Consider the following 12,429-nt stretch of genomic DNA (forward strand, 5'->3'; position numbering starts at 1 on the left):
ATATAGCTACTTTGAAACAGCTGTTGAAGATTGATGTCACTAAAGAAAGCATGTGGACTTAACTAGCTAGTAGGAGAACTCAAAAGCTAGTCACAAATGGTGCCCCGTCTTTAATTTGATCGTGGCCCACATTGTTTAAACGGGCAAAAGACATGCACGGAAGTCAGACAGAGGACAAGAATCGCTACGAAGCCTCCAATGACCATCCGCAGTTTTGAACCATACGCTTCCCATAATTCATTCCAGAGGCTCCTAAGAACGAAAGAGCACCGCATCTTACAGCTACCCAGATTTTCCCTCGTTTCTATTGCATTGTGGCTATGAAATTGTGAGGTTGGAGACACTCAGCAATTGGGTGACGAGTTTAGTGGGCCAAAGATTACCAATTATGACACCCTTCTTTCTCATCACATCTACTCCCTCGCAGGAACTGACAGCCCGTAAATATATATAATATACACTTCGGAGCCCACACCCAATTTCAGCAGCACCAGAGCCAGAGTTTTCCCAAATATTTAACGTCGTCCACAGTTTCTCCATCTGCCTGGAATTTAATTCCTCCGTTCTTCAATTCAACTGCAAATGGAAAGTCCAGCCACCATTTCTTACGTTGTTTGACATTTTCAGAAGTTTTCCCATCTGCGCGTCCAGAACATACGCAGTGGCCACCTTTCGAACCTACAAAACACAACCAATAATATTGAACGTTAATTTTCACTAATTCCTTCTCAGTACTTTCGGTTGGCAGGGCCCCAAGGCAGGAGTGGTGATAGATGTCTGTTTCCTCGATAACTTCTCCAGTTTCTCTTCGGCGCTCTCTTCGAAATTATTGTTCATTTCCATAGCAAGAACGTCTTCAAAGACAAACAGTGGTATTTGATTGTCTAACTTGATCGAGTCCTTCATGATCTCCGCCTTAATCCAAGCATTCTCGGATATGGGGCCGAAGATTGGATGATGCTCTGGCAGAAACAAAAACTCATTTTGGAAGGATTCATCGTCTTCTAATCCGAAGAGGTGAATTCTGAAAAGCTTGAGCATGAAACAAGCATCCCGAGCCAACATCAAATGAAGCACCTCACCCTTGAACGATGTTTCCCTGTAGTAGCACCGCTTTATGTCCTCTTCCCTCCTGATTCTCTCAATCACTTGTTTGAAGTCAATGTCAGCTTTCTTACTTCCGTACTAAATTCTAAGAAACTTTCTACGTGCTGCATCGCCTTTGAATATAATGTTTCCATTCCCATGATTCAGATACTCTTTGGCATCTCTCATCCATTGATTCTCATCAAACTTCGACATGCTTCACAAGCTCATGCGATTATCTCAATGGAGAAGGAACATATCATGAAGTCGGAAATATATAATAATTACATGACTACCTTTAAACTCTTCGATCCATTTTTTCTCGGGAGGGCGTGTTTGAAGAGTCCAACAAAATATAAATTGAATCTGAGGAACAGGGTTAATAAGAAAATGCAATGCACTTCAATGAAATGACACTTCAACGCTTTTCCCACATTTAAACTTTTGTGATGTGAAAGGGATATTAGGTATCCATCCATTCTCCCACGACCATTCCTCCTGTCATTTATAAAAGCTATATACGAGGTATAATATAATAAATACAATTAGTAGAAAATGAATAGGAAAGGATTGACTCCGTTAAATTGAATTGCATTTTAAAACAAATATTAGACAACATTGACATGGTATTCACTTGGACCGATAATATACATATTTTTAAAGGCATACCTTGAATATTATTTTCAGTTGGATATCTAACATCTATTTAAAATTATCTAGTAACAAATAATATTTAAAATATTCATATGAAAACGAGGGTGGGAGAGTCAGATATTTTCAGTAGTACTGAAAATAAACAAATAGATTATGGTGTTGTAAGAGCTACTAGTCAAAGGAGGAAGGATGTTCGATCATCCCATTTATCTCAAGTCCAAGGCATCATTGTGACCAATCTAGAATCATTACCATCATTGGTTTTTATCCATTATGCAAATATTTTATAGTGTCTCTTCATCCTTCAATAATTTTAATGCCTTTGCTGTGACACCCATAATCTCTTCTATTGCTTTCCCAAATTTAGTAACCCAAGTGAAAGTTGTGTGATCTTGCACTATACATTGAAGCATGTATATGTAATCACATTCAAGAAAAGTCTAAGGGTCCGTTTGGCTGCAGGAATATAAAAATGGGAATAGGAATACTTATTCTCAAATAGAAAATGGGGTTACATATTCCTATTCTTGTTTGGTTCACCCAGAATTTTATCTAGAATTCACAGATTCAAAAAATTATGTTCTCTAAAATATAAAAAAATTGGAATAGGAATACATATTCCTATTCCATCTGTTTAGGTGGAATAGCAAATCCTCATTTTTGGGCCAAAATTGGAATACGTATTCCAATTTTATTCCTATTCCAATTCCAATTTGGTGCATCCAAATAGCGAATTCAAAATTTTAAGAATATAAAAATGCCTATTCCACTTGTATTCTCATTGCAAAATGGGCCCTAATCACATTTTTTACAATACCAATTACCATTTCCATCATTGTTCAACTTCTTTTTGCATGGCCTATCTTCAAAGTTTAAGGGGCAACTTGCATAATAAAAATTATCTAGCTTTATAAAACGTAGGGTAGCTTTAACCACACCCCAACAAAATGCATTAGATCTACCAAGTCCCGAATCATCAACTTGTGCCACAATTTTTAACATTTTAGCTTGTCCAATAGATGAGATTTTCTTTGTAATAGAAGAGCAAACAATACCTTTCTCTTCTGTATCAAACTAAGATCTCAACTGATGTGTCTCTGGAAGATTTGGATTTATGAAAAGTTGAGTTGCACTAATTATCCCTATAAATTTTCCTCCTAAATCACTGATGTGTCGAGCTAACAATGTAATGTATGTAACATGCTCCATTTTAATATTTTTCTTTCACTGTTGATAGTTGGAATAAAAACGCTACAATCTTATCATGATATTTTTAATGTAATAGGAAGTTCCAATAATTTAATATAGTTACTTTGAAACAACCATCAATTTTGTTCAAAACTAGCAAAAGATTACATCAAAGATTGATGTCACTTTAAACAAGATCTCCATAGTAGCCAAGTTCCTACATAGGCTAGGATGGTACAGTTTTGAACCACAGAGGGAAGGGTTTGAAGATTGGATATAGGTGTGGAGGAAGTAGCAAGTCTAGTTGATTTGAAAAGCAGTATACTTGATCCGTTTAAATGTGTTCAAATGAGAACAAATAGAAGTTAGAGAATTAAAATTATTTATTTAATCAAAGAAATGTTGTTCATATGGGTGAGAGAAATGTAAAATATAGTCCCCAAGTGACTACGCAAAAATTGACATCATCATTTAATCCAAATATTAGTCTCACATTATCGAGTATTAGTACTCTTGATCCCGATTGTTGATAAAAATAGTTAGTGGACATACCGCAAACTGGTCATCGAGAGGTAAAATTCAATGGAATGTTATATATCTAGGACAAACCTTCCATTTCCCTTTATATGTATTAAATGAGACCACATAGATATAGCAACAACATCGCTAGGACAAAAGATAGGGAATGCAACTTAAATATCTAAAAAGAAGGGACATTTGCTTCAATTGTCATAGCCCCTTATTGGTATACCTAGCTACTTGGAAAAAAATAGTAATTAGAACAATTATGTAATTTTGTTGGTACCCCTATCATACAATAAAGCTTTTAGCAATAAGCTTATTTACATGTATTTAAGAGAAAAATGTTTGGTGGAAGCCTCAAAAGTGATTTGCCACAGTAATGAATAAGACATCTTAACTAGCATAGACTATTTTAAACAAGAAGCATAGTATTTAATTGGTGGTTGTAGTTTTATAGCCATCAAGTCATTGTGCAACCAACAAGGTCTCAATAAACACCCACCACTATATTGATATGCACTTAGTTTGCTACAAGTGTCAATACAATTAAACCAACTATCAAACCATCATAGTGACAAATATTTTAGAAATAAAATTTCTATTATGTGTGACATAAAAATTATAATCAATATTTCAATAAATTATTTTATCATTTTTTTATAATTTTTTTTATAGAACTACTGATATTTTTAAAGTTGAACTTCCGTGTATGGTTTTTGAAAACCACAATATAAATTGACTTACAAATTAAATATCATGAAAAATGCCAACATAATTTAGACTCAGAAAGCCTTAAACAATAATGCAGACTTAGAAATCCTTAAACAAGATTGCCAGTACTACAAGTATTATAAGCAAAATATTCTCATCAAGATGTGTCCAATAATTTATTATCAAATAATTTGAAGCTTACACTAGGAACTGTAGAGGGGGTTCAAACAATGAAGTAGAAGCCATTGCCCTTCTATGGGGGTTGAGAATTGTGAGAGTTAGAGGAATTAATAGATTAACAATCGAGGGGGATTTGATGTTGATTATCAGAGCAGTTAAAGCAAAGGGCCAGAGTAGTTAGAAGATCAAAATAATAAAAGAGGAAATTCGCATGTTGATGGAGGTGTGCCAAGAGATCCATGTGGGCCACATTTACCATGAAGGAAATGCAGTGGCAAATGAGTTGGAAAATTTTGGCCATAATGACATGTAATTCATCGAATGGGAACATGTCAGCCAACTTCCATCATCAACAAAAGTGATGATGGAATGTGAGCATACTTCGTATAAGGCAATATGAGTCATTTCAAAAGATGGCACACCCTTATGAAGCTATGTGAGTAGCAAGGCTATTGGATCTATTTTTATAAAGTCAATTTTGGGCAAGATTGCATGAGGATATGCTTTTATGATCCCCTCGCCACGAGCTTTAATTATTTCACAAAAAGGACGAGTGGCATTGTTATGTTTAGATGTGGTGAACCACAAAAGCAAGATGACAAGGACACTTTTGCGAAATCCCACTTCAACTATAGCTGGCGACGGTTTAATTTAGAAGGAAAGGAACTGATCACATATGTCATAGAGAGTGGTTTCTCATATTCGGAGAAGCCTTGTGATCTTATGATGGGTTTCTACTGCCTTAACATTTTTAGCTTGAGCATGATTTATTGATTATATTGTGGCTACCATTGTAAGAAGGGGATGTTAGAAAGCTCTAAGAAATTGGTGGTTGAGTGAGGTGAAGAAATGGGTGCTAGTGACTGCATTGAACCATTGGAGATTGAGTACGTTAGGAAGAGTGAGGCCGCTTGGGTTTATCTTATAGAAAGTGGTCTACTTTCTTTTATGGAAGGTATGGAAAAGCATGACAAGCATATCTTGATGCAATTCTTAAATTGTTGGAAGCATAGGAAGGTTAACATTAATGGAATGCCATTTGAAATCATGGAGGTACTAGTTGCTATGGTTGGTAGGTTTCCCATGGAAGGAAAGAAATGGTGTAAGCAGTCCAAGGTGGTAGATGAAACCAATATGAGAAAAAAATTAAGACCTAATGAGGAGCTAGTTCATGCACATGGTATGTTTTCCAGGGAGGATCTTCCACTACCTTGGGATGTGATCTGCTATGCCATTATGAGATATATTACCCTTGAAGATCAGTTCCAGCTGCTATACTACTACCATTTCCCCATTCTCAACCATTTTAGGAACCGTGATCTGATTTCTTTTCATTACCTTTTTCTTTATTCCATGGAGGACTATTTCTTTAAGGCTAGGAAAAAGAGAGAGGAGGGCAAACCCTTTTATATTATCCACCAGGGTTTCATGCACAAACTTTACAAACACCACCTTTACTAAAGCCTATCGCTTCTGGTCAACCCATTGATTATTGCTACACCCCAAATATCCACAAACCCCAACCCTAGCTCTAGCCATAGAAAAGTCAAGAAAACCCCTTGTTTGGAGGTTAAAATTACCCTTATTGATTTTGATATTGACATAGGAAAGAGCAAGATAACCGCTCAGAGGGCTCGCAAATGTCTCCAAATGGAGAAATTTAAGTCCTCCCCTAAATAGGACTATAGCTCTAAGTCAACTGAGAGTGAGAAGAAACCAATTAAGAGGAAGAGGCCTCACCAAGACACTGAAAAGAAGGTTGTCTCTAGCCCTCCTAGCCTGTCACATGTCTCAAACACTGGAAGCTATCCCTTCCACAAACAAAAGTGGGGGAGGACATCACCTCCCCCATGAAAGACACTCCCAAAGGTGGGGTAGAAAAAGGGAAACATAGCCATGGTTAGAGCCACAACAAGGCAAGGCTGGAGAATTCTATGAAAGAGCTCACGAAGAATCACATGGCATTTGTAAAAAAATTGAAACCTTGGTGGAATTCTCCACGAAGGTCATTCACTCTACTGCCACCACTTTCTATTTCCTACAGATGAACAACAATGAGAAGGATCTAGGAAAGGAGAGTGAAACCCCTCGCTCTATATATGGCTTTCTGGTAGAGGACTGGCTCAAAACTCTCCTTGAGAAACCTATCAAAGAGGAGGGGGTGGACATAAATAGGGAAGACCCTAAGGAGGAGAGTAACAAGGAAGGTGGAAAGAAAGCAGGCAACTAGCCCTAGCTCTATTTTTTGTTGTTGTCTTTATGTTTTTGTTCTCATTGAACTTGGTGCCCTACGGGGTATTGTTATGTATGTTTTTCGATCAAGTATTGGACTGATAGCAGCAATAAGTCTATTAGCTGTTGGTATGTTTTACTTTTTATATGCTTGTTAAGAATAGGGTGGACGGTAAGAACTGCTCTAGTTTGGAGCTTTTCTCTATTTTTTTTTTAAGTTTAAAACTAGTATCAGTTAGATAGGTGGGTGGTAACCCCTGACTGTTTTTGGTCTACCCTTTTTGTAATCTAGGGTCAACCTCCTTTCTTTTGACTACTATCTAGTACTTCAAAAACATTACCAAGACCCAATAAAAGACACTCTAATTGAAAGTAAAAAATTTTATACTAACACTCTTAGCCCACTTTCATATATTTTTACTTAAAGTGGCATAGCTTAGCATTTATTTTCAGAGCTACATTTCTATAAAACTGATCATTCAGTTGTAATAATGGAACAAGGCGCTAAGGATGGTTGTACAGCTTGACTGTGCCATTACGCCTGGCTTTTCTACAACAACCATAAGTGCCATTACGTTCACTATTACTCATGCTTAATAATGTCTGAGTTGTGGAGCATATCTAGAGGAAGATCTCAAAGTGCATGATCTATAGAGGAGAAAGAGGTAATGCCAACACTAGCTTAGTTAGACTCCAAATCTGGGGAAGATTAAATAGAAAAAAGTTATTTTAAAATGGATAAAAAGGAAAAAAAGCTTTAGAAGAGCCCAGTGTTTTATTTAACAAGAGGGCATCAATTCAAGCCAAAAAAAATCAATTGCTGAAGATAAATTACAACTCCAGAAGCAGATTGTGCAGATAGGAAATGATACCATGGAGAACTCAGCAATAATAGTGTAACTATAATGCAGAGTCTTACAGGGAAACACTAAGCATGAAATACAATTACTGGAAACCAGACATGGCACGGAAGCATGATTTTCTTTTTTCATTTGGCATGATTAACTCAACTGACACATTTTATGGAGCTATTTCTTTCCTTGATTAAATCCTTGAATAAAATGATCTCAATGTGAAGGTTTAAAATCAGAATGGCCTAAGATCTCGTGTTCCTACACTTTAGTGCCACCTATACGAGCTTTGCAATATTTTTATCTCCATTCTCACCAAACCCGCAATCGAGACCTTGTGGAATGGGCCTTCTCTTGCATCGTAATTCTAAAACCCTTTTCTATCATTCTGCCACTGAACACATGGACCAATAAAAGATTGCCAAAAACTTTGAATTAATATTTATAATTAATAAACATGCAACTTTAGTGATATAAAAAGTAAGACAAGATAAATGGTTAGAAAGGCTGAATCTCTATTAGCTATAAAAATTCAGTTTAATAACTGTTTAAGCAACTGCCATATGCATGGCCGGAACTAAATAAGCCTCTCCCCTTAACTACATGCAACAGCTAGTAGGAAACCAAACAAATTACGGCTTTAAAGCAGAACTCAGAATCTAGTCACAAATGATGCCCCGTCTTTAATTTGACCTTGGCCCACATTGTTTAAACGAGCAAAAGACCTGCACGACAGTCAGAAAGAGGACAAGAATCGCTCCGAAGCCTCCAACTACCATCCACGGTTTTGAACCATACGCTACCCAGAATTCGTTCCAAAGGCTTCTCAGAACAATAGAGCGCCGCGTCTTATAGCTGCTCAGATTTTCCCTCGTTTCTATGATGGATTTGCACTGTGGCCAGGAAATTGTGATGTTGGAGACGCTCAGCAATTGGGTGACCAGTTTGGTGGGCCAAAGATTACCAATTATGACACCCTCCTTTCTCAACACATCTACTCCCTCGCTTGTTTGGCACAGCTCATGCAGGAACTGACAATAAGCAGTCATTCTTTTCTTCTTGAACCCCGGAGAACATATCTCCAGGGCAATTAAATTCCTTATATACACCTCCGAGTCCACATCCAATTTCAGCCGCACCAGAGTCAGAGTTTTACCCTCGTATTTAACGTCGTCCACAGTTTTTCCATCGGCCTCGAATCTGATTCCTCCGTTCTTCAATTCAACTGCAGATGGAAAGTTCAGCCACCATTTCTTACGTTGTTTGACATTCTCAGAACTTTTCCCGTCTGCTCGTCCAGAACATACGCAGTGACCACCTTTTGAACCTGCAAAACACGAACAATAATATTGAACGTTGATTTTCACTAATTCCTTTTCAGTACTTTCGGTTGGCAGGGCCCCAAGGCAAGAGTCGTGATAGATGTCCAGAATGTGGTTCCGTTTCTTTGATGCGTCCTCTGCACAGAACTGGAAAGGCCGATAGCAGATTCTCTCGAACATTTTCCTCAGCAATCTGTCAAGTTTCTCTTGGGCGCTCTCTTGGGAATTAGCGTTCATCTTCATAGTAAGAACATCTTCCAAGACAAACAGCGGTATTTGATTGTCCAACTTGATCAAGTCCTTCATGATCTCCGCTTTAATCCAAGCATTCTCGGATACGGGCCCGAAGATTGGATGATGCTCTAGCAGAAACAAAAACTCATCTTGGAAGGATTCATCGTCTTCCAATCCGAAGAGGTGATTTCTGAAAAACTCGAGAATGAAACAAGCATCCTGAGCCAGCATCAAATGGAGCACGTCACCCTTGAATGATGTTTCTCTATAGTAGCACCGCTTTATATCCTCTTCCCTCCTCCTGATTCTCTCAATCACTTGTTCGAATTCAACGTCAGATTTCTTGGTTCCATACTGAATTCTAAAAACCTCTCTACGTGCTGCATCGCCTTTGAATGTTTCCATTCCCATGAGCCACTCTTTCCCGAAATGGTTAGAGCCGATAGAAACAATCTGAGGCACATAGGAATGCTCATTTTCTTTCAGCAAGGCCATGGATGTCCTGAATATGCATGGAGGCTTCTCATAGGACTTATTCTTCTGAGCCAGATACTCTTTGGCTTCTCTCATCCATTTATTCTCATCAAACTTCGACATTCTTTACAAGCTCATGAGATTATCTCACCGGAGAAGGAACATATCATGAAGTCAGAAATATATAATAATTACATGACCAGATTAAATTGTCCTTCAACTCTTCTATCCATTTTTCCTAGGGAGGGCATGTTCGAAGAGTCCAACAAAATATAAATTGAATCTATGGAACATGGGTAAATGCATATAACAGGTTAATATGAAAAATGCAATGGACTTCAATGAACTGACATTTCAACGCTTCTCCCGCATTTAGACTTTTGTTATGTGAAAGAGGACATTAGGTATCCATTGACCATTCGTCCTGTCATTTATAAAAAGGAATATACGAGGTACAATTTAATAAATACAATTAGAAGAAAATGAATAGGAGAGGATTGACTCTGTGAAATTGAATTGCACTTTAAAACAAATATTAGCTGTCATTCACATGGTATTCACTTGGACCGATAATATACATATTTTTTAAAGAAAAGTTTTTCGGTTGGGTATCTAAGATCTATTTTAAATTATTAGTAAATATTCATATGAAAACGTGGTTGGGAGAAAGTCAAATATATCCAGTACTACTGAAAATAAACAAATAGATTGTGGTCTGCTAAGAGTTATTAGTCAAAGGAGGAAGGATGTCCGATCATCCCATTTATGTGAAGTCTAAGGCATCATTGTGACCAATCTAGAATCATTATCATCATTGGTTTTTTTCTCCATTAATCAAATATTTTATAGTGTTATACAAATGTTCTTATAATGGATTTCTACTTCATCAAATATAAATAATATTGTTATTACTATTTATACATATTTTGTACTTTACATATGACTAGCACAATTAAATATTATCATAATCAAATTATTGTGTATATTCTATCTATTGATTTCTAGAATAACAAAAATGAAGATATACAAGATCATTGCTCACAATGAAGATATTATTGTTCATATTAATAAAATTTGGTACTGTTCTTTTGATAATAAAGCTTGGAATAAGTAGTTGAATACTAATTGGAAAAGTCTTGTTGAGCCAAAAATTCAATGTTTTAAATGGCTGATGTTAACTGATAGACTTCAAATTAAAAGAGATGTTCAACATTCTGATTTATGTAATATTTGCGAGTTGTCTGATACGGGTAGACATATTTTGTTTGATTGCCTTTTTGCTAAAGAAATATGGAAAATTTTTGGTATTTATTAACCTATTAATGCGAATATCGTTGAAATTGTTACTGGTCACATTAATGGTCTTAGTAAGGATGCTAATTTTTTCTGGAACATGTTGTCTTCTAACATTCTTTGGCAAATCTGAAAATGTAAGAATGAGGAGAAGTACCAAGATAAGCCAAGGGTTCTTACTGAATTTTTTCAAAAACTCACATATTTTAAATTCTTCTTGCAAGTTCAAACTACCATGATAATTGAAAAGGATAAATTAAGAAGGCTTCTTAAAGATGGGCAAGCTACTATCTTCTTTTACGAGCTGAAGTATGCCTAACAGTGGCGTAGGACTCTTGATAATTTCTGGGTGTTTGAGCACACATGCTAGAAGCTGAACTAAGTGACTAGGAGGAACCATAATGCCAGAAAGGAGGAGATCTTTATGTTATCCCAGATCCAGGAGCGGAAGAGTATTGGTTGGATGGAAAGCCCACTCAGTTGGACCGCATGGGTGGATGCTTACTGTGATATTCTACACTAGCTCTTTGTTGTTCGGTTCTTGTTGTATATGATTCATCCTAGTTGTATCATTGCTACTTTGGACTTGGTTTGAGGCTTTGCCTCTTTTATGATCCTCTGTGATCTATGTATTTCTTTTCTGATCTCTCTATAGCTAATAGAAATAAATAACAAAAATGTAAACACACTTCTAGTCATGGCTATTATATTATCTCTTTCTATTTCCATTTCTATATATGTTATATGCTAATTAGTTTGATGATACACTTATTTGAAAAATATGCCTTCCCTTAACTATAACTTACATACGAATCTATTCATGATGTACTAACATTTGTTAGGTTTTCATATAAAAATTTGTCATCAAAGGAAAATAAGTTTATTTCCAAATAGATTGGTGGTGTGAACTAGAACCCTAATTTTCAGCATCTTTTAGCAGCTAAAAAATGAATTTATTAATTAGGAAAATATATAAATTCTTATTCCTAATAATATTTAAAAATTATAATCATAAACTTCATCTATTTCTACACATTTAATTAGCTTACTTGATTTTTAGATTCGAAATAATACTACCATTTTTATGTCATTGAAGGTGAATAATTAGACTTTTGTTAGCCTTGTCCTTTGTAAAAGGGTCACACAGGTTTGTGCTTTTACCCTAAAAATATAATCAATGCAATGATTATAAATTTTAAATATTATCCACACTTGTTGCAGGACACTCCAAATGTGTGCAAGATGACTTCCTATTCCTAATGTGTAGGAAGTGGTGTCAATATTATGTCTAATGCTTGCACATGATTGAAAGATTAAATCTCATCACTTTGGCTTCGAAATCTACAAACTAAAAAAATGATGCACTCATATTCTATTGAAAGGGATTACTTAGATTCTTTATATGATTTATTTCTATATTCATATAACAAGTGATGAGATCAAAATACATGTCTGTGCGCTCTATTTTTTATAATCTCCATCATGCTAGAGAAAGTTTAAACTACTTAAAGGTACGATTTTGTACAAAAACTAATAAGGCACGAATCAAGACAATATTTTAGGAGAAATCCATTTAAAGATGAAAGTAGGTCTTCTTGACACAACTAGACAAACTACTCAAAGGCAACACTTAAGATACTCCTCTTGGTTCAATACTTGTTGACCTTATCAGGTCCTGAGAC

General features: G+C 36.1%; 1 protein-coding gene across 1 annotated transcript; it reads right to left on the reverse strand.

Annotated features, from left to right (window-relative positions):
• Positions 1 to 8,107: 8,107 nt before the first annotated feature.
• LOC149559367 (putative UPF0481 protein At3g02645) lies at positions 8,108 to 9,577 on the reverse strand. Its single transcript, XM_089831373.1, has one exon. It carries the CDS (start codon positions 9,575 to 9,577, stop codon positions 8,108 to 8,110), a length of 1,470 nt encoding a protein of 489 aa, XP_089687499.1.
• Positions 9,578 to 12,429: the final 2,852 nt, after the last annotated feature.

Source organism: Cupressus sempervirens, chromosome 5 (assembly GCF_028749045.1).
Source record: "Cupressus sempervirens isolate cs-2001-9-10 chromosome 5, ASM2874904v1, whole genome shotgun sequence".
Taxonomy (NCBI): domain Eukaryota; kingdom Viridiplantae; phylum Streptophyta; class Pinopsida; order Cupressales; family Cupressaceae; genus Cupressus; species Cupressus sempervirens.

Coding starts and splice junctions, on each gene's coding strand:
- LOC149559367 (XM_089831373.1), bottom strand. CDS start 9,577: ATGTCGAAGTTTGATGAGAATAAATGGATGAGAGAAGCCAAAGAGTAT.